At 31.8% G+C, this 23,180-nt stretch overlaps 5 protein-coding genes across 6 annotated transcripts; 4 read left to right on the top strand and 1 right to left on the bottom strand.

Annotated features, from left to right (window-relative positions):
• The first annotated feature begins 726 nt into the window (after positions 1-726).
• LOC106101823 (alpha-1,3-mannosyl-glycoprotein 2-beta-N-acetylglucosaminyltransferase) lies at positions 727-11,709 on the top strand. Its single transcript, XM_013281161.1, has 9 exons — positions 727-1,336; positions 5,389-5,513; positions 7,509-7,722; positions 8,055-8,133; positions 8,646-8,795; positions 9,157-9,247; positions 9,614-9,718; positions 10,200-10,364; positions 11,131-11,709. Exons 1-9 carry the CDS (start codon positions 1,054-1,056, stop codon positions 11,242-11,244), a joined length of 1,326 nt encoding a protein of 441 aa, XP_013136615.1. The 5' UTR covers positions 727-1,053; the 3' UTR covers positions 11,245-11,709.
• A 458-nt stretch (positions 11,710-12,167) lies between these two features.
• LOC106101836 (histidine triad nucleotide-binding protein 1-like) lies at positions 12,168-14,168 on the top strand. Of its 2 annotated transcripts, none has more exons than XM_013281178.1 (3): positions 12,168-13,025; positions 13,582-13,696; positions 13,953-14,168. In XM_013281178.1, exons 1-3 carry the CDS (start codon positions 12,990-12,992, stop codon positions 14,123-14,125), a joined length of 324 nt encoding a protein of 107 aa, XP_013136632.1. In that variant the 5' UTR covers positions 12,168-12,989; the 3' UTR covers positions 14,126-14,168. The 2 variants fall into 2 exon arrangements, with proteins under 2 accessions (XP_013136632.1, XP_013136631.1); XM_013281177.1 differs by lacking the exon at positions 12,168-13,025 and adding an exon at positions 13,038-13,495.
• Positions 14,169-14,381: 213 nt separating this feature from the next.
• LOC106101839 (histidine triad nucleotide-binding protein 1) lies at positions 14,382-15,501 on the top strand. The gene is made up of 3 exons (XM_013281181.1): positions 14,382-14,593; positions 14,948-15,059; positions 15,282-15,501. Exons 1-3 carry the CDS (start codon positions 14,483-14,485, stop codon positions 15,440-15,442), a joined length of 384 nt encoding a protein of 127 aa, XP_013136635.1. The 5' UTR covers positions 14,382-14,482; the 3' UTR covers positions 15,443-15,501.
• Positions 15,502-15,715: 214 nt separating this feature from the next.
• On the top strand, positions 15,716-18,152 carry LOC106101904 (translin). Its single transcript, XM_013281261.1, has 7 exons — positions 15,716-15,917; positions 16,094-16,181; positions 16,328-16,424; positions 16,576-16,691; positions 17,159-17,241; positions 17,320-17,411; positions 17,547-18,152. Exons 1-7 carry the CDS (start codon positions 15,840-15,842, stop codon positions 17,689-17,691), a joined length of 699 nt encoding a protein of 232 aa, XP_013136715.1. The 5' UTR covers positions 15,716-15,839; the 3' UTR covers positions 17,692-18,152.
• An 82-nt stretch (positions 18,153-18,234) lies between these two features.
• Positions 18,235-23,174, bottom strand: LOC106101903. The gene is made up of 5 exons (XM_013281260.1): positions 23,105-23,174; positions 22,560-22,679; positions 21,909-22,216; positions 20,933-21,352; positions 18,235-20,558 (listed from the first exon to the last, which is right to left on the bottom strand). Exons 1-5 carry the CDS (start codon positions 23,120-23,122, stop codon positions 19,373-19,375), a joined length of 2,052 nt encoding a protein of 683 aa, XP_013136714.1. The 5' UTR covers positions 23,123-23,174; the 3' UTR covers positions 18,235-19,372.
• Between the last annotated feature and the right edge of the window lie 6 nt (positions 23,175-23,180).

Here is a 23,180-nt window from a genome sequence, read left to right as displayed (position 1 = left end):
AATAAAAAAAAAACCATTCACACATACTTTATGTTTTATTATCCTCTTTCCAAAGTCAAATAAAAAATAATAAACAATTTTTAACAGTGGTAGTGCCCGCTTTAACATCTTAGCACGAATAGGCCGGCACGCCCGGTGTAATACCACGACCACACAGAAGACAGGCGTGACATGGAAGCAATTCCCTGTTTCGTCTGATGAGTGTGGTGCCGGAGGCCTAATTTAAGTTCCTTTCTCTTTACCACCCTTTTCTTATAAGGAGAGGTTGGGAAGAGAAAGTGGATTTGACGGTGGAGGAGATGCATAGGAAGGGGAAATATCCTCTTTATGTGCGTCTCCTCCTCCGTCGTATAAGGGTAGGCAACGCATCTGCAATTGTGGATGTCTATGGGCAGCGGTCGCTTCGCCATTTTGGCGGTTTCAGGTGGCCGCTTGCTCGTTTGCCACCTTCAGTTATAAATAATAATAATCATAATAAAACAACATGACTTTCATCAACCTTGTTGGTTCAGAGCAGATTCAGCAACTTCAAGTTCGGCTTTTAAATTTCTTCGTAAAGAACACATTGGTAAATGCGCAGGAATCGATTCGGGATTGAACCCAGGACAAGAAGATTCAAGTCAACCCTTGAACCTCAAATCATTAGACGTTACACACTCGCCTGGTTTACATACTCTTTGATCAGTCATTTTTGACGCTACGTGTCACGTGTCAGTGTCAGCAAATGTCACAGTGAGTATTTTACTGTGGTTGTGGAAGGTTTTGTTGTGATTTTCTTATTTCCTTGCGAAATAATCAAATTTATTTTAATAAATAACAGTTTAGCAAATTTTCTTACAATCGTGAAAGAAACAAGTGGCTTTTTCAAATAATCCATTCGAAAATACGTTAGATCGCTTCAGATATTATTTATTATAAACACTTTCTTCACCGGTCATATCTGTTTCCATGTTGTGTTTACAAATTATATTTCAATGTACGATGTATGTAACATACTCTGAATAGTGCCATGGACTTGATCAGTTTAATATTTTGTTATTAAAATTATTTAAGATGTTCAAAATGCGTAAGAACTTACGAAGATTGACAATTACAACTGTTGCTTTAGTTACGATATGGTTTTTGGTATCTCGCTTATCGTTATTAGAGGTCCCTACATCAGCCCCGCCACAGAATAAAGTGGTAGATCTTGAAGATCGACTAGATAAACTTCAGGTTAAGATGGATCAGCAATTATCTGATAGTAACAATTTGTTGGCTAAAGTGAAACAACATTTAAAGAAAAATGTCCATGAAGAGGTTAAGGAAATGATAGAAAATGAAATAGACATTGAAGGTGAGTTTTCCTGTATCCTTTTTAGTTTCATCTATGTCTTTGTACAACTGGTATACAACAAATCCATATTTTTTTTAACATTCAATTAAGAAACAAAAGAGTAAATGTAGGAACAAATTTGAAATATGTAAGTATTTGATTTCCTTGTAGCTAATGTAATACATATAATACAATCTTATCTTTAACTTTATATACCATCAATAAATTACTTTGCTTAAGATTGATTATATCTGCAGAACCATAAATTATATTAAACTGGAAAAGAGTAAAATATAGTTGCCATTGCTTAAATTCTTGTTCAAATGTTTATAAATGCTTACATTTTCCTCAAGAAAACTATTGCTAGTATAAATTAAAATGATATCATAAAGAAGGTCACAATGTTATTAAGTTATCTCTGTTGACTTAGATACATATATGTTTAAAATTGTTTGGCTAGTTATTTGTTCTCATTAGCAAAACTTTCTTTTTATCTTCTGAATTATCTTTGCCATTTAGTTAGAAGAATAATTTTAAACTATCATTAATAAGTTATCCGCACATATAGAACAAAAGATTTGACTCCGGCCAAAGTTTAAGCTATGCGTTAGTTAACATAGTCTGGATTGGTTGATTAGACGATCTTTAAATTTGGATATTATTTGCAGACAGATATTTGTTGCATCGCAAAATAATCAAACATAAATACAATGAAAAATGTATCTTTAAAATTATTCGTTAAGAAACATAATATTCAAAGTATTCTAACATGCACTTATTGCAAATATGAGTTACTAGCTTTCGCCCACGACTCCGTCTGCATAATATAAAAAAGAATACCCTATATGTTCTTCAAGATTATCCTCTGCATTTTTACTGAATTTCATCAAAATCCATTCAGTCATTTAGTCTACAAATGCTAACAAACATCCATCCACCCATCTAAACATTCTCATTTATAATATTAGTATGATTATTTATAGACATATTGTTAAGAGATAACACTTAGATTTTTTCCAAAGAATTGAAAGTCAATCTGTGGAGATATTTTTAATTTAAAACTTTTAACTTATTCTACAACTCCAGAATGGGATAAACATTGTGATCTACATTCATTGTATAATATTTAATATAATAGTTTTAAACTTAACTATGTACATAATTAATTCTATTGTATTATTATGTTAGGACTTTACTTATGTAACTTGGTAGTAAATATTCAATAGATGTGTGAAGCGTGGATTACTTGTAGGTTAATTCTATTATGCTTCACACCCCTATACTGACAAATGGAATTTAAATTTATCAAATATTAAAATTAACTGTGCTAATATTTGTAACTAGCGGATGCTCGCGACTTCTTCTGCGTGAAATTAAGGACATCAAAAAATATAGCGTTTGTTACTTACAGATAATGTAGAATTTTAATGGTGTGAGAATTTTTGAAATTGCTTCAGTAGTTTTTGAGTTATTTCAATACACACAAAGATACTAATATTTCCTGTGTATGATATTAGTATAGATGAGAGGGAGAGAGAATTCTATAATAAACTTGTAAGCTATTAAACCAAATATATATCTTTTACCATTTAAAAGGTTTATATCAAGTTACTCTGTGATTCAGGGGTCATATATTTCATCTAACTGTAATTTTGAATAATAACTGAAGAGTATACTAAATTATAAACAGTAGGCAATGTGGATTTTCTAATACTTATTGAGATAAATTAATGTTTCGTGGATATTACATTTTATCGACTACTCTGGCAGCGCTAAATAAAATGTAGGAGCCTATGTTTTTTTTTTCAGACTATGATCTATAACTGTGCCAAATTTGTTTGAGATCAGTTTAGCCATTTTGGAGATGCATGGGAACAAAATTATCTATTCAAAATTTGTCATGTAGTCAACAACGGATCCAAGGGGGGGTCATGGGGTCATGACTAAATATATTTACATATTTTGTCAAGCTCTTGACTTGACCACGACTATGTGACCCCCCCCCCTGGCGCCAAAGCTGGATCCGCCCTTGCATGTGGTGTATTATAAAGATTGTAATGAATCTTATACAGAGATGATAACTAATATTTATAATTATTATGTCTACTTTAAGTCATTGTAAAAAAATGATTTAGTAGTCTCATGTTTTATAGGTACAAATGATCATTTGAAATTAACCACCCAGTGACATCGAAAGTTTTGCGCTAAACATATCTTTATTTGCTTTTATTCGGTCGTTTAAAACCATCATGAATGTCAGCAAAAATGAAGTTGATGAAGTATAAAAGTTTTTCTCTATGTAATGTAAATTGCTTTGAGTCGTAAAAAGTAAATTGCGTTGATATTTTATTATCAAGGCAAAAGCGGTTTACCCGTGTGCATTACGAACATATGCTAAACTACTATAGTTTACCATTATTAAGAATAAAATAAAACATGGCAATAGATTTGGACTTTATTTCATTCATGTTATCAGTAACAGTTAAAATAACCTGTGATATTAATCAAAATTATTTGCAACAGATTGCTCTAGCAAATGTCCACTCCGGATATTGTTGTCGCAAAATAGGCTTCCAATACTACGTCTATGACCATACCAATCCACAGCCAATGATTCAAGTCACTTAATACCAAAATTCTGATATTTGTAGTAATTTTTATATATTTAATATCAACAATTTTGGAATATCTTAGGGGGTCAGTTTCTAACTCCTTACCGACGTCTATGAATCTACCTTTCTCTACCGTACTATATCTGTTACAGTCGAATGTATTAGTACTTTGTACATATTACGTTTATTATCCAATGCAAAATTATAGCATTTATTATCTAAACCAGCTGTGTAAATGTATAACAAATCGGCCATCTGGTTCGCTCAGCGATAATAGAACGATTTGATAGATAGAACCGCATACATTATATTTGTACCAGATCGTTGCCTAGCAATATGAGACTATCAGAGCATTTCAATTGTATTTAGGTATTCATATAGTTATATGTAAATGTAATGTCATGTTACAGTTTTTGAAGCATGGATAAGCGTGCAGGTATATGGATTGCTCGCCGTAAACATTAATTACGATTATCACTTAATACGTAATTGTTACGGAAGAATTTGTTCGGCGAAAATAAAGTAATAAATTTTACCCGCGACTCCGTTCGCGTAGAATTAAAAAAAACGAAAGTAGCCTACGTGTTCCTCTAGACTATGCTCTACATCTATGCCTTTCATCGAGATCCGCTCAGCAGTTTAGGCTACGAATACTAAAAAAACATCCTTACATCCATCTTAACTTTCGCATTTATATTATTAGTAAGATGGTATAAGTATTAATTAAATCATATAAATTTTGTTACTAATATAGTCTACCATATAGCGATTGTTTCATATTGAAAATGAGTCGGAAATGTAATCGACAAATGACATAGGCTTATGTTACCTAGTTTAGACATTTAAGTTTTGTTATAGTTCCTAGTTTAACGACATGACTTGCTTATAGGAAACAGTAATCCTAAAATTAACTAAAACGTAATGGTGCAAACAGTTTTAAGCGGCGGTGCACCCTTACTAAAGTTTTATCGGTTAGAATACTATAGAGGACAAGTATCCAAGCATTTTTATAAATAAAAATACACGAGCTGTTGCCCGCGACTTCGTCCGCGTGGTATTAGAAAACATACAAACTATATGAATTACAAAAAGCTACATATCCCTCGGGAACTGGACATTTCTCGGGGATGAAGCTTATCCCATGTATACTCCAGACTTTGTTTTATATTTGTGCCAAATTTCAATAAGATATGTTGAACCGTTGCAGAATGATCGAGTAAACCTTAAAAAACTAAATTAATGAATCAATAAAAAGTAGCCTATGTGTTCTTCCAGACTATGTTGTAAACCTGTGCCAAATTTCATGGAGATCCGTTCAGCCGTTTAGGCTACAAACGCTAACAAACATCCATCCATCCATCCTTCCATCTATCCATCTATCCATCCATCCATCTAAACTTTCGCATTTGTAATATATAAATACATTATTAAGACATATATAACCTTTTTGTTAATTTTCAGGAGCTTCAAATCCTATACTGCCAGTGCTAGTGATCGCATGCGATAGGATCACAGTAAAGCGTTGTCTAGACAGCTTGGTCAAGTTCAGACCCAGCAAGGAAACCTTTCCCATCATAATCAGTCAAGTAAGTTATAAATAAAACTCTTATCAAACTAGATCAACACCGGTTTAGACGCCCTACGTTCATGTCCAGGGTGTCAAGACATACCAAGGTTTTCTAAGAAACATCTATGCGAAAAAACAATGTTCATTTTCTTAGACGATAACTAAAATAATAACATGTTTGTTATGTAAGGGATTTTAGTAATAAAAACCAACTTTTATACCAGTCGGTCTCTACGCGTCATCAGATGCTAGACTGCCCAAATGAACTTGAAAACTTAAACATTTGCGTAGTGTTTTAAAGAGCTATACTAGGGAATTAATTCCTATTTCCTACAGAAATATACAAAGCAAGTATTTTTCGCATACTTCTGTTTAAATTACAAATTTAAATGTTTGGTTTGGTAGTTCGGATAAACTCAAAAACTACTCCGCCGTAACGTAACTATGACTATATTTTTATGTCACATATTTGAAGCCAGTGAGTTTTGATAATTTCTTATTGAAATGTGTAGAATGTGTAGATTAAATAGAATGTCTTGTTACGGATAGTTATAATTCTATTAGAATGAAACCTTTCACTCAAAGGACGTAATGTTTTCTTCTTGATTTCTTAACCCGCTGGATATAGTTATTTAATAGAATCTTGAATGTCTATCTATCACACTTATAGTCATTAATGGTTACTTAAGTTATCCCTTATGTATTCGTTAACATTTAACTCGATGTGGTAGTACATTTAATATAATATCGAATTCCATCGCATTCAATCTGTTCACAAGACGGTTGTGTGGGACAGGAAGTTTCACAAAAACAACGACTGAGGGATTCCACGTTGATGGTTCAAATTCCACAATGTTTGACTATAATACTTTCTTTTATTACATGTTTTATTACAACTTTATTACATAATCTTAAAATGTTGTGGAAATGGTAGTAATGTTTGAAAAATTTACGGGAATTTTGTTTGAGAAAACACGTAACCACGTTATCTATAGATGTCATTTATTCTTTGTAGTTTGACTGTGTTATCTCTAATTCTTTAAATTGAGAATTTATTTACTTATTTAACTCAAGATTGATAAGTAATAAATAAATTTTATATCTAAATTTTGTATGTTCGAGTCTCGTATGCAGTTAAACGATATTTTTTCCGGTTTCCGGACAATTTAGGTGAAAGTCGTAATTATTGACTTAACAATTTAGGTATCTACATTTAAATATTGTAGTTATGTTAAAAATATCTACAAATTGCACTGACCTCTTTCATACAAAAATTTTTTGTTGCTGGTGAGACTCGACCTAATTTTGGTCAATATAAATTTATTGGCGTTTTATTTAAAGCATGTAACAATTTAGAATCTCTTGTAAACATTTACTAGCCAGTAAATGTGGGACAAGTTAGTGGAAAATAGTTTTAATTCAGATTTAAACAACAATTTCCGTGATTCCCTCTGTGGCATTTACGTGACAGAAACAGTTTTACCTCGAATATGTTTGTATGGTCTTCGACTATTGTTAAACATTGGTATTGTTTGACGCCTCACCTACACAAGGGTGTCCAATATATGTTACTTTGTCTATTTACTAAGCATCATGTTTATGTTTGTAAATGTAGGTATTTAAACGGTTTCTCCGCATAACATCGGAAGTGTTAGAACACAATGACTAGTACAGTCGGGGAAACATTTGTTAGAACATTTTGAAACAAGACGCGGAACACAAACCAATACAACGCAGCTTATAAATGTATAAGTATGTAAAAAATCGATAAGTAACACACGGGTTTTTTTATTATCATCACTTCGTTTGCAACAATCACTGTTATCTAATTAATTATTTGTAGGAAGATGCGGCGTTTGTCTCGTTGCAATGAACAAGGCCATTCTTCCTGAAATGGAACACCGTCGATTTCCACGACTGTACCTTCGACCTTCAAACCATATTTTGACTCGAAAGCTTTTACTTAGATGCTATAATACAATTGTAACTATAATACAGCTAAACATTTATTTAGGATTGCGGGCATAACGCAACGTACCAAGTTATAAAGAGCTTTACCGATATGGACCCTACCATCACAGTGGTGCAGCAGCCAGATCGCTCAGAGATACAGTTGCCGAGGGCCAAGGTTAAGTTCCGCGGGTACTATAAGATCGCCCGGCACTACCGCTTTGCACTCAATCATGTCTTCAATACGTTGGGACATAAAGCTGTTATTATCGTTGAAGGTTAGTGCTTATAAGATATTGTATAACTATAAACAAACGCAGGTTAAAATTAAATAAATAGTATCTCCTGTCTCCAAAAAAAGTATTACGTATTTTTTAGCTGTTGCTCGCGATTTTGTCCGAGCGGAAATAATTTTTTTAATAAGCATAGCCTATGTACTTTAGTGATAACGTAGCTATTTAATAGTGAAAGAATTTTTGTATTCGGCCCAGTTGTTTTTGAGTTATTTAAATACATACAAAAATACAATCTTACCTCTTTATAATATTATTATAGATTTTTATGCGGAACCTGATTTTATTATAAAGTTTTTTGTTTTGTTAACTTACAGATGACTTGGATATATCGCCAGATTTCTTCGAATATTTCCTGGGCACGTATCCTCTACTTCTGAAAGATCCAAGTATATGGTAAGTTAATATAGATCACTTACTTTATTCTATCAAGTATAAGTATATTTGATCGAAGCTAGTAGTGGCTTTTCATACAAACTAAGGGTAGAACACTCAGGGTCGGTTAATGGTTACACTAACAATTTAGAGATACATCGAGGGACTACTTAAGTGACTATTAAATTCATCATAGTGCCGTAATAGGCACTATTTTCTTATAAGAAAAGGATGGGAAGAGAACGGGGACTAGACGATAGAAGTGACGCATAAGAAGGGGAAATATCCTCTTTATGTGCGTCTCCTCCGTCTATTAAGCGTAGGCAACGCATCCGCTGTTGCGAATACCTATGAGCAGCGATCGCTTCGCCATGTTGGCGGATTCAGGTGGTCGCTTGCTCGTTTGCCGCCTTATGATATAAAAAAAAAATTACATACAAATAATTAAGCCTTGTTATATTTTCATGGTATGTCATTAACTATGACATAATTTTCAATTTGTCAATAGCTATCATATGGTTTCCGTACATCAGGTGTGTGTCAGCTTGGAATGACAACGGTAAGCGCGAGGTGATTGACATGTCGCGGCCCGAGCTGCTGCACCGCACTGACTTCTTCCCCGGACTCGGCTGGATCCTGCGTAAAGACACCTGGGCCAATTTAGAACCTAAGTGGCCAGAAGCGTAAGTTCATTTTCACATATCATAACCAGCTCACAGTCCCCACTGAAGGGCTCGAAGCCTATGCAAGGTGACTAGGCCATAGTCAACAACGCCGTACTGCGGGTTGACTTTATACATTTTTTTTAATTTCTTCGCAAATATACGTAGGTTGCATTACTATGTTTTTGTTCACCGTAACAACGTCGGGTAAATTATGCACATACGAAAATCGAAAATCACATTAGTAAATAACTAGTTTCGAACCCAAGATTTTAAGTAAAGTGCTAAAACCCCTGAGACGACCGATGCTTATATATATCTAGCTGTTAAGTATTTTTGTTACTAAATTTATTAAAACATGTACATTTATACCAATTATCAGATTCTTCGATGACTGGCTGCGGGATCCAAAGAACACAGACGGCCGAGCTTGTATTAGACCGGAGATATCTCGCACCTACTCATTTGGGAAGGTAACGATACATTGTTTTACTATATTTATTTGCATAATAAAAAAACAAAATATGCAATGCACAATCACGGAGTCAAGCGGTGTTCCATCATAAAAGTTACAGCCGTTTAAATCTTATATATGCTGCGACGACGACGCAGAATAAAAACTATATGACACAGCTTTTAAATGTATTTGTATTAAAAAGATCGCTCCGTACATAGATAATTGCTTTGAATTATTATTCCATGTTATTTGCACAACTCCCTGTTATCTAATTGTTATTTACATGAAGAGGATTTTTCTGTAAGTGGTACACTGCGGATTTCCGCGACTGTACCTCAAATTATAGCATTATGTTAGTATGTTTTTTTAATGTTTGTTTCAGGTGGGAGTGAGCAAGGGCTTGTTCTTCGACATGCATCTCCGTTACATGCATCTCAACACGGATTTTGTCGAATTCACAAAACTCAACCTCACGTATTTGCTTAAGGTAAATAACACGTTAAGTAAAAAACAATATACATAAAAATTTTTAAAATCAATTCCCGCTATTTTGACAACTTGCGTCTTTTGGCCAATTGCCACCTTAAAATATTAAATACTCGTCTTATAAGGAAAGAATCGGATGTGAAAGTGGATTTGACGGTAAAGGAAACACATCGAAAGGGGAAATATCCTCATTATGTGCGTCTCCTCCGTCTATCAAGGCAACGCATTCGCTATTGCGAATGTCTTTGGGCAGTGGTCGCTTCGCCATTTTGATGGATTTAAGTAGCCGCTTGAACCATACGACCATAGACAATTTTTATTTATTGCGGTCACTTTGTCATTTCAACGGATTCAGGTGGCGACTTGCTGGTATAAAAACCATAGACAATTTTTTTTATCTCGGTCAAATCGCCATTTTAAAGAATTCAGGTGGCGGCTTGTTTGTATAAAACTATAGACAATTCTTTTTTTGAATCCACTAGGACGTGTACGACGAGACATTAATGTCGACGGTGTACGGGCTGGCAGAGATGTCTGCGGATGAGGTGGTGTCGAGCGCGGGCCGGCAGCCGGTGCGCGTGCCATACTCCAACGCCAAGACTTACCAGAAGGCCGCCAAGAAACTAGGCCTTATGGATGACTTTAGAGTAAGGGTTTAAATACATATACTAAATAGAAGCTCTCGATCAGAATATTTAAAAAATCTCAATAATTAATACGAAAGTTTAGATGGATGGATGTTAAATGGCTGTACATATCTGGATAAAATTTGGCAGAGGTAGAAAATAGTCTGGAAGAACATATAGACTACTAATTTATTTTTTAATTCTGCGTAAACGAAGTCGCAGGCGAAAACTAGTGTTTAAGTAATGGTTTCTGTGAATTGGGCTGTAATTTCCTATTATTTTATGAAATTATATACACTGAAACTGTTTTTATATTAAGTTAGTCTGACTGAAAGTAATAAAATATGTCTTTATAAAGATTAAAAAGTGTGTTATTGAAGTAATAGTTAATAAATTAACTAGCTTTTACCCGCGACTCCGTCTACATGGAATTAAATAAAAATAAGTAAGTATCCTATGTGTACTTCTAGACAATCCTCTACATTTATGACAAATTTCATTGAGATCTGTTCAGCAGTTGAGGCTACAAAGTCTAACAAACATCTATCCAGCCATCTGAGCTTTGGCATCATACTAATATTATATGCAAAAGTTTAAATGGATGGATGGATGTTTGTTAGAGTTTGTAGCCTAAACTGCTGAATGGATCTCGATGAAATTTGGCATATATGTAGAGTATGAAAGAACACATTACAATACTTACTTTTCTTTTTTTTTATTCCACGCGAACGGAGTCGCGCGCGAAAGCTAGTTAACAATATTAGTAAGATAATTATTTTACTTGCAGAGTGGTATACCTCGTACCGCGTACATGGGTATTGTGACGTGCTTCATCCGCGGCCGGCGGGTCTACCTCGCCCCCGACTACCCCTGGACTAAGTACGACCCCGCGTGGGGGTAGCGACTACTCATTATATACCAAAAACACTATTAACATCATGAACCAATTCAAGTGATTTTGTGAAACCAGTGATGTGATTTTTTATTAAAAAAAAAACAAAGTGTATTGAATAAACGTCCAGTGCGTGTTTTATAATAGTGGTGAGTATTTTTTGTTATTTACTGTTATGTGTTATTTTTATTAGTAATAAATATGCCGACTTGTCTATTGTTTATGATTGTGGACTCTATTCTTATTTATGGATTACAATTTTTTAAATGTGGACTGAGAATGTAGTATACTAAAAATTTATTACTATTACAAATTAAATTTTTGCTTAGTGACTTTCTTTGAAAATATCAGATGTGTAAAATATTTTTTAATGTTGCCATGATAAATATGTACTACTAAAAATAAGGCTGTGAGCGATTTCAAAATAAATATTGTTATGTCCTATTTTATGTTTTTGACAGCAGCAATGTTTTTAACTCTAAAATAAAATATGAATGTAACAAACTGATATATTTTTATGATTTTAACCAAATAAATAGATTTACTATTTGCAAAAATCTGTCCTTATTTTTGACATTTGTATATAATGTATTATAAAATTAATAGTGACTTGTAATTGATAAAAATATTCTTAAATCAACCTGTGTCTTATGTCATCAAGCCACATTTAGGTTTTTCAATAAGTCATGTAGGGATACTATGTAAATTCATTCTTACCATCGTTTCCCCTTGTCGAGACACTAGAACTAAAACATATTGACATCCCACTCATTCCCTTCTAAAAACGAGAGATGACCTATATTTTGTATTTCAGGCACTCGTTTATCGTGGATATTCCTTCCTTTACATCTGAATTATATTGTTATGTAAATATGCTTGAGATAGTGCAAATGTAAGTAAATTATAAGTTAATATTAATTATATTATAATATATTACACTATGTTAAAATTGTCTTTACAATGTAAATAAAAATTATATCTTTGACTCTTAAAACTCCAAGTATAAACTATTTATAGTAACATTTAATTTGGCACGACGATAGAAAATTTCTCTTACATACGACATGCCAACTTAATTGTGTTTAAAAAAAATTCCCTTTCATTTAAGCGCATCAATTAATGTTTTATTGTGTGAAAACGACCACTAACTTGAGAAATGTGTTATTAAAATTTAAGGGCATATTTATGCTTAATTTGCACACAAGAATGTATAAAAGTTAGAATTAATTTTTATTTAAAATGAATAGAGCTCTAAAAATATTTTTTTCTCCAATTTTCAAAGGATTATTACAATGTTTATTTATTTTTTTACCATTAATTGATAATAACTTGTGTGTCTGTGTCCTTTATATTATAGCAATTCATATTGACATTGTACATACCGAAAACGTTATTTCGTACTCCATGTACTTCTTTAATTACGACTCAAAGTAATATTATTTACTGCCTACTATGTTTGTCTCATGTGGTGTAAAATGTGAATAACTATTTTTTATTTAGATCTCGTATACCAACTGATGTTGACAATGCCTGTTTTGTTTAATTTCCTTAAATTTGTGTTATCTGTATATTATTAGAATATTTGTTATTGTCATTGTATACCTAATGTATATGCGTACTTATAAAATATAAACTTTACATTGATATTTTCTATTTCGTAACACCCAGAAAACTTTCAGAAATGTTCTCCAGCATAATTTCCAGCCTTGAGATGTGAAACAAAGCAGGAAGAAATCTATTAAAAAGAAAAAGGAATGCCAAAGAAGGATAATAGTTTACAAAACATAATTGTGAGATTTAAAACCTATATTTTGTTTATATCCAATTAGTATCTTATCTGGTTTGATAACAAAATAACTTTATATAATTATATAACATACGTAATAGGTATTATTTAATTTATTTAGCTTAGTATAATCTTTGACCCTTGGTTTCCATTGCCGATACATTCATATTAAAACATATTATAGTCTCAGAGTGAATAAAAAGTAGGGAAAAAGTTTTTACGAAAATTACTCGGCAAAGGCTCGGTAATCTTAAAAATATTTCATTGAGAATAGATATTTTTTTAACGAAAGACGTCAAAGGAAAAACTTGTTCAGGTTCAAGTGTAAACAAATGGGAAGTGATGTTTGTAGTGAATACACGTCTTATATAGCCTTTTTTGTTCGCAATAAGACTAAGCACTAAAATTTTGTCAAACATGCTAAAAAATAATATCTTGTACGGAAATAAGATTTTAATTTACGAAGACAATCAGGTGATTGAATACCCAGTTTAGTTAAACTCAATAACGTACTTCTCAATTAATAACAACGATATAACCTTTTTACCAATAAATTTCAGTGTATTGTTTTGGAGGAAAATTCAAATCTCCATGGACAAAAGAACTTTCTTGTTATACCAAAAAAGAATATATCTGTATTATCTAATGCGCTGTCTGATGATAAGAAACTATTAGGTAATGTTAACATATTTATAACTTAAGAATTATCTACCAATATTTCACCCACAGGGATTGTCATTTTAACAAATATCGTACAAATAGACCAAGCAATTAAAGTGTTTTTAACAAAGCTATTATTAATCTGTTTTTTTTTCGGAATTTTCAATATTTTAATAATTAATTACACTTTTAAGTTCAAAAGTTATGTAAGAAAATTCATAGACATGGTTGCCATCATAGAAGTTATGTTTTGTTTTATCTATGGTTGCAGGGCATCTTATTGTTGTAGCAAATAAAGTTGCTATACGGAGGGGTTTCGAGGGAAATTCTTATCAGATCACGATAAATGAAGATTTAAAATCTGGAAAAGTAAAATCTATTCATATTATTAGTAAAAATTCTAAAGGTATTCTGTGGCCAATAATGCCAAACTCCAGACTGTGAAAAATTAATAAGTGCCTGTGAAAACTGTATAATAAATGCTGATGAGGAATGCTATTTGTTTTCTTTCTTTTATAATTCTTGTCCAAAAGTTATACTACAAACAGCAGTTGTAAAATCAATCTGTGTTCTTGTCTATTGTGGTAGTGGACACTGATTTCCATAAATGGGCATTGCTTGCAAATGGCGAAAATCAAATTGACACAAAATATCACGTCTCTCTGACTAAGACAGATTACAAACCATAAACCAAGTTCTATAGTCTGTGGGCACTTCTATATGTCTTTTCTAGATTTTCAAAACATTTCAGATTAGATATTTGCTATTGCTAGAGATCGTCACGTATTTTTTTAATGGAAAATGGCTAATGAAGTAGAATTAGCCCAATCCGCTCTTCCTGGCGGCGATACTATCTTTGGCAAGATATTAAGAAAAGAAATACCTGCTAAATTTGTCTACGAAGATGATCAAGTAATTTTTCATTTTAAGTTTTTATACCCACTTATCAACCTTGTATAATAATGCACAAAAAATGCTACCGCATAGCAATAAAATTCCCGAATCTTGTTGGTTTCTTATGTAATTTTTGTATGCCGGTCAAAGTCTTTACACATATTTCAAAATAACCTTTTAATGTTACATTTCGAAATTTAAAAAGAAAAGATATACTTTGCGGTACGGGTAGAGATATTTTGTTAAACTCGGGCTTTTTTTTCTCGATATTTAGCAAGCAATTAAGAGCACTTAACCTGTAACTATTTGTTTTTATTTCTCTACATTATTATAGCTTATAAAATCTTATATTTAACTTATGCAATCTTTCAGTGTGTAGCATTCCATGATGTGAATCCTCAAGCACCCACTCACATCTTGGTGATTCCTAGAAAACCAATATCTCAGCTTTCCAAAGCTTCTGATGAAGATGAGCAACTTCTGGGTAAATAGACTTATCAAATAATAGTTATTATTAGATATAATTATTGACAGGGGATATTTGAAAAGAATTTTTTAGAACCTGCTTTTATACATATTTTCAATTTGTTCATTTCTATATCTAGAAAATCTTTTTTCTATTTTATCTTCTACTTTATCTTTAAAGTAAAAAACAAAAATAAGATTCCGGGTTTTTAAGCTGTGAATTCATAAAATTTTCTTTCAGGACATCTAATGATTGCTGCCCGAAAAATTGCTGCTCAGGAAGGACTTGATGAAAGCGGTTTCCGGCTTGTTATCAATGATGGGAAGAATGGTGCACAGAGTGTTTACCATCTCCATCTTCATATCTTGGGGGGAAGACAAATGCGCTGGCCTCCTGGTTAAGTGGAATAATTAAAAATTGATATATATAAAACTGTTAAAACAGTTTTTTTTTAATTTCATTATGAGTTGATTTAATTTAAATAATCTGTTTTATTTACCTCCCCTTACTACATTTTAAAAATAATGCCTTTATATTGAGGTATGAAATTATATGAATTTAACTTACTAAGTTATTAATTTAAAATCTTTTTTTGTAGATCATCGATATTTAAAATCGAGAGAGCAAAGTATCGAATAAGAATTTTTATCCATACATAAACGTCAAAGATTGTCATTCATTCATTCAATTATAAGCCGGCCAAAAAACACATTGGAAACAAATAACAATTTTGTTTACATTTTCGTTGTGGAGTTTATCCTTGATCTTGATTCAATTGTTGATAAATACGATACGAAAATGAGTGGAAATCTTGTTATAAATAATATATTTAGTGAATTTCAAAAAAGTCTCGATGAGGAGCAAGAAATACGCGAGGTAACGATAAGTGAACATTAAAATGTGCGGAATAATGTGACACATTTTATAAATTCAATTTAGTTTGTACGATACCTTTTATCAAATCGAAATATACAAAACCTCCAAATTCACTATTTTATAATATAAATATTTGTAATATGTCTCAATGCAACTGAATGTGGTTACGGTTATAGGTTATCCGCAATATTTGCAAAGATGTTGATTCCATATATCGCTCTGTAACAACGATACTTCAAGTAATTCACTATAATGAGGATGGCAGTAAGTATAGGTTTATATCTATTTTTGCTTTGTGAGACATGTCCCCTAAATAATGAACTGTCTACCACAAAACTAATGTTTGTAACAGCTCCTTCTAATTTATCACATTTGTTATAACACTTAAGTATTTACATTATCGATTTCAGTTGCTCCGGCTTGTCTTCAAGCGAGAGAGATGTTTGAGAAGGCCAGGGCTGGATATGCTAAACTAAAGGATGCTGTACCATCTACTGATTACTACAAGTACAATTTCAACACTCACAAGCTTCTATATGAGATGTGATAAGCATGTAGGAAGATGGATAAATGTGAAAAGTTGACAGAACTATGTTGAATTATACCTGCCTTTTCTACAGATGTGTTTAATATGAGAATGATGCAAATTAATTTCCAGGTACCAGGATCACTGGAGGTTCATGACTCAACGCTTCTGCTATTTGATTTCTCTCACAATTTGGCTGGAGAAAGGGATAATGGCTTCACATGATACAGTAGCTGAGATTCTTGGTAGTAAGTAGTTTTAGATATACCTAATTTACAACACTTTTATCAAATCTCAATGCAATATTATGCTAACTGCTAATTATAAACTAATAAACTTTTCACTTTTATAATTATCACCAGCTCACTATATGTCCCCACGGAGGGGCTCGGAGCCTACCCTATTAAGGGGTGACTAGGCCATAGTCAACCACGTTGGCCCAGTGCTGGTTGGTCGACTTCACACATCTCTTTGAATTTCTTCACCGATATGTGCAGTTTGCATCACGTTTTCCTTCACCGTAAGGACGTCCGGTAAATTATGTACATATGAAAATCCGAAAAATCGAAAATCACATTGGTACATGGCGGGATTCGAACCCAAGACCTGTAGGTTACAAGTCAAGTGCTTAAACCACTGAGCCACCGACGCTCTTACAAATAAATAACCACTCACTCTCACTTTTATAAATAACCTAATAATGATATGTTTTTAGTCAGTGCAACAGAAGAAAAAGAAGGATTCCATCTTGATATTGAAGACTACTTGGTTGGATTATTGAATTTGTGTTCAGAATTGGTAAGATTTAGAAATACCCACAATTATTCTTCAAAAAATTGTGTGTTTATAGTTATTATTGATTGTAATTCTTTGCAGTCACGGCTTGCTGTGAACTCTGTCACTCGCGGTGATTACAACAGACCATTACAAATATCCAAATTTGTTATGGAACTTAATGCTGGTTTCAGGTAAATATATATAGTCAAAAATGTCTCATTCACTCAGAGATTTAGATATATTTTTCTTCATTTTTAGTAATAAGTTAATATCAGGGGTGACTTCTAATTGCCATCTGATAAAGTTGAATTAACAAAATGTTTCAGATTGCTGAATCTCAAGAACGATCATTTGCGAAAGCGATTTGACGCTCTAAAGTATGATGTGAAGAAAATAGAGGAAGTTGTATATGACCTGAGCATACGCGGCTTGCTGCCCAAGACTGAGCCTGAAGTTGTTGCTGATGCTTAAGATTTTATTTATTTATTTAAGCATTAAAATAAAACTAATTATTCCAAATAGTTTTAACTTTATTTATGATCATTACAAAAAATGACTTAACATTAACTTTAACACTTTCCAATAAATTACAGAAAAGATTGGAAAATCTTAGTTACATTCGTAATTGAGTATATCCTTTTACAGCACAAGGGTGTTTATACCTAGTTTTATATTATAAATGAAATTTTTATGTATCTGAGACCTTTTTGTACACAAGTCGAGCCTAATATGTAGTTCCAACTTAACGAAATTTGCTATCTCTGATATTTTCATAAAGTTTAGATTAAGTGAAACAAAATAAAATGATAAGGCAGGTGAATGCTTATCTGCTTAATTGTATTAAAAAAAGAAACGAAGGGTCTAGGAACACCAGTTTCTATTTATCTTGTGAAATCTTTGAGCTTTTTTCTAATAAATGTTTAGGAATCCAAGGTGTATTATTAATTTACATCCCACCACATTTTTAGGTTGTATAAAAATTCTTAGGATATTGAAGGCAATTAAAACTACACATTTGTGTGGTAAGCTCTGGGAAGTCATACCAATTTTTTTATCGCATTAGTTTGCATACATATAACAGTCTTGAACATATGGATTAGTTTAACTTAATAGGGGGATATTTCGTCAATAACAAAAAATTCCCCAAAAAAGATAATTCTATAGACATAAGTATACATGAGATTCTTAACCTAATGCACACGGCCTGACAGCCGCGTCAGGTTTTACGATTTTGATTTTAAATGAACTTACAGGAAACTCAGCATTTATATGAAAAAAGCGTAATTATACAGAATAAAAAACTCAGTTACCTAATGCATGTAAAGTCAAAACCGTAAAAACCTGATTAACAATAAATCACAATTCAAGAAAATATTTCTAAAAAAAAGGATCACAAAAGTTAAGTAACATAACTAAAAAAACTTAAATAAAACACAGAACGTGTCATGTTTCTTCTAAATATGATTTTAATACTTGAAAACATATCTAATATCAATTATATAAAAAAATATCACACTTATTAGAGCACAGCCCATATATCTTACAAGTACAATAAAAAAGACAATTTCTATGTATTTACTAAACCATGTACACTTGAAAGATATCTGTATAAAATCTTTTATCAATCACAAACTGAATGTTTTCAGAAGAAACTATCTTTTAAATCTTACTGGGTTTACTTAAATGTTCTACACATTGTGACGCTGTGTATAGAAAAGTCAACACCACAATAAACTACTTAACATAGATAGTAACTCATCATTTATTACCTCTAAGTAAGTTATTCATTCCCACAAAGAAAAAGTTATTAAATACAGTAAGAAATCTATACAAAAAGTTAGAAACCGTAAAACAAATTAGAGATTTTAGTAATGTAAGGAGCATTAAGATTTATAAAAGAAAGAATGTAGAAAAATTAAAGAATTTGGGAATTTTGTAATAAGTGGCAAATAAACTCTTAACAGGCAATGATTCTTTGAAAGAAAAGTGAACTTATTTCTATATTTAACTTATGGCAGCAGAAATTGTAAACCCGTACAAGTCCGATTTGTTTTTAATTAACTTTTCACTTATATTTGTATACAATTGTACAGTCTTATTGGGATATATAAGTCTTAAATAAATATATTTAGAAAATGTATTCCAAATAATTTCAATCCCATGTAACACTGAATGTAGCTTTATCAATACCAGCAAATAATGAAAAAGCACTACGACTTATAAAACCATAATCTTCTTCATCAACTTCAATCCATAAAAATGTAGAATCAACAGAAACAAATGTTTTATGTATTTTCCAATTATCTACATCTAAATAAGAATTGTAAATTTTTATTCTATTTAAAATTTTCGCTGTATCATCATAGATATACGTTTTTAAATGGATTTTCAATTTACGTCTACCCTCCAAATGTTCCGTATCTAAAACTAAGAATTGGTCCTTTAATACTGTTTTTATCCATTTGTATGTGTTTTCGTTATAACAAATATATAATAATTTATCATTCACAATACCATTGCACTGTAATAATGGTAAAGAATCAGTATTATCTATTGCGTTAGATATAAGACTTTGTACGATTCCAGCTAAATTTGTATTCATAGTTTCTACCGCGTTATTTGGTGTTATTTCAATATGTTTATAAAATTTTATTGACTGATGTTTCACTTTCTTTGTATCTTGTAATTGGGAATCATTCGAATCTGAACGATTTCTCTTATGATTGAGTTCATCATCGAGATCTTTTTCTTCTATTCTAATAGATTGTTCTAGATCATTTATTATTTTTAAAATGTCTTCGCTTTCTGTGGATAAATCTTTTTCCTCTATATCTTGAGGTACTTCTATATCTTTTTCAATAACTTCTTTATTATCTTCTAAAGTTTCTTCTATGTTTTTTAAATCTTGCATAGGAGTATTTTCAATTTGTTCTACTTCAGATGAATTTTCTTCCGTTAAGTCAATTGTAATTTCATCTATTTTTTGTTGAACTTCAATAACCTCTTTTATTGTTTTAGATAAATTGTTTGGTTTTACGGTTTCTTTTACCGTTTCTTTATTTTCTTGTAGCACTGATGTATTGTCAGAATCCGTCTTATTTAAATTATTTCCATACATGTGCGATATATTATTAATAACACGTGAAGTGATCGTTTCAACCGTTTTTTCAATATCAAACTCATGTGTATTTATTGAATTTGAATTATCATTATTTTGTTTTTCTATCAATATATCTTTTTCAGTTTGTTTTAATTCCTTTGTTCCTAACTCATTATTATTTGATTCACAAACTCCGGAATCTTGTGTGCTACGATTCCTTTTCTGTAGTTTTATTATTCTGAAAGAAAAAAATACAAATAATAATGAGAAAAATTTGGATAGATGTTACTTTCTATCTCCAAAACTGGTCAACATATCTCAATAAAATTTGGAACAATGTACAACATAAGAATAACGCATTAATTACTTTGTAAGTCATTTTTAATTCCGCGCAGATGAAGTCTGGGGCAAAAGATAGTGTAATATAGGGCCTGTCCCACAATTCTTGAAAATTGTCAGATAATTTAACGTATAAAATATGTGATGGAAATATCCGATTTTGGTACTCTATCTGACAGTGAAGTCACTTTTAAGCTATCTGCCTGCGCCTTATCAGCCAGTGGTGGGACAGCCCTTAAACAATTTAACATAATTAGCAATAAAGGCACTTACTTGAGTGGTGTAAAACAATCTAATATGAGACAATAATCTCCTATTTTATTGTATATTTTTTCTACGAGTATTTCTTCAGCTTCTGTCGGATATCTTGGTTTACGACCCATATTAATAACATCAATGAAATTTTGCAAGTAATCTGTATGTTTGTCATTTAAATTTATATCGATATATAACATTAACGTAGATTGTTTCTCATCCAAGAATTTTAATATCTGTTCTAGCATAGATAATTTAAAACCTAGCAGTTGGTACGATGGTTTGGTGAAAATACCATACATTTGTTTAGGTTTCATAGACTTTATGTATCTGAATACAGAAATGTTCAATCGAATAGAATCATTGCTATCAATAGCAAAGTCTACATCGATTTCGTTGTTGTTTTCACCTTTGAATGTCTTTGTTAATACAATTTCTCTGTAAAAATAATTGAATAATAAAAACAATTTCTTAGTATTAAAATTTTAAGAATTTTACGAGAAAATTTTCTAATTGCATGTTATTATTATGGTTGAATAAAAAAGTATATGATATTAAAAGCACTGAAGTCTTATTAATCTTACTTCTTGCTAAAATTATAAATGCGAAAGTTTAGATGGATGTTTGTTAGAGTTTGTAGCCTAAACGGCTGAAAGGATCTCGATGAAATTTGCTAGAGATGTAGGAGATAGTCTGGAAGAACACATAGACTACTCACTTTTGTTTTTTATAATTCCACGCGGACGAAGTTGCGGGCGAAAGCTAGTTTATTAATAAATAAAAAAGTTTAACATTCTTAAAAGATTATTCAATAAAAAAGTATGGATGTTACTGATAAATAAATACAAAAAAATCTTAAATTATTCAATGATTTTTTCCCCAAAAGACAGAAGGGTAATGTTTCTATGTATTACACTTCTACTGAGATTTCTTATAGTAACTGAAAATATTCTAGTTATTTAGACAGAATTTTTATCGAAAAATAGTTACTTACTTTTTATCTTCTGTTATTTTGGCGGCTAAATTGACATGTGGTTTAGACAACATGGCTTCTTGCACTTTCCTAAGGTCGTCAGCGCCATATTGTGATTTCAAATTACGAACATATTTTCTCCTATTAAATCTATCAATACTGCAAATAACGAATCTCGTGTCTTCTTCTTGAAGTATTTCATCGAAATATAACACCATTTTTCCTTCACTCGACTTAATAAATTCGAGGATTTTACTTAATATCTTTAAACAAGTCTCTTCACCTTCAATTACTGTGTAATTCTGTCTGCATTTCTTTGCTTTCTTTGACTGAAACAAAACAAACAAACTAATTATAAATACAATAGGACAGTGCCTGTAAAAATATATTTTGTATGTGTTGATGAAACAGTATATTATTTATATTTTTCAAACATCGTTTTTTTTAAATTTCATTTTAAGAGTCAAAGGATCATAAGAGATACCTTAAATAAATTGTAAATATTGACCTAAATATATGACCGGGTTTTGCAAAGCAAATGAAGATTAACACAAATTATTTGATAACTAACTTTTACCTGTGACTCTGTCTGTGCGGAATTCCTTCAAACATCCATTCATTCATTCAAATATAGTAAGATTTTATATAAATTATATTCTAGGTAATACTTACAGATTTATCCTTATTGGGTATATTTTCAGGTTGTACAAGGGGAACAGGTTGGGGGTCCTTGGTTGCGATTACATTAGTTTTAAAAAGATTACTGCCATGTCCCAAGCCTGCGCCGGGTTGCTGGAATAGATATTCATAGTAAAGTCAAAACAGACAGGTTACAGAATTCATTATTTTATGTTATATAATAAAATAGTTATTATTTAATAACAAATATAAGGTGTGTATAAAGGTTCTTATTGTGTCATAATTCCCTAAAATAGCGAAATGACCGCTGCCCATAAGAGATAAGTAGCCTATCATTACTCGACGGAGAGATAATATTTCCCTTTCCTCCGTCAAATCCTTTACACTGTTGCAAAAAAAAATGTGGGAAGGGGAAGAAGACTATAAGGCTTCTGGCATTCGTTGGACGAAATGCGGAATTTCTTGAGCGTAATTTAATGCGAGTATTCTTTGGGTGTAAGGATTGCCTTGTACATAATCGCCTTTATTTGATATATCAGTACAAAATTATATATAAAATATATGTAAAAGTGTCTCACGATGCCGATGGCGGGCATGATGGGCTCCGTGATGCCCTCCCCGCGCGACCCCAGCGCGCCGCCCTGCCACCCCATC

The sequence above is a fragment of the Papilio polytes genome, unplaced genomic scaffold (assembly GCF_000836215.1).
Source record: "Papilio polytes unplaced genomic scaffold, Ppol_1.0 DF823935.1, whole genome shotgun sequence".
NCBI lineage: Eukaryota > Metazoa > Arthropoda > Insecta > Lepidoptera > Papilionidae > Papilio > Papilio polytes.
Note: the sequence above shows the minus strand (reverse complement) of the source record. Positions and strands in the feature narration are given on the sequence as shown.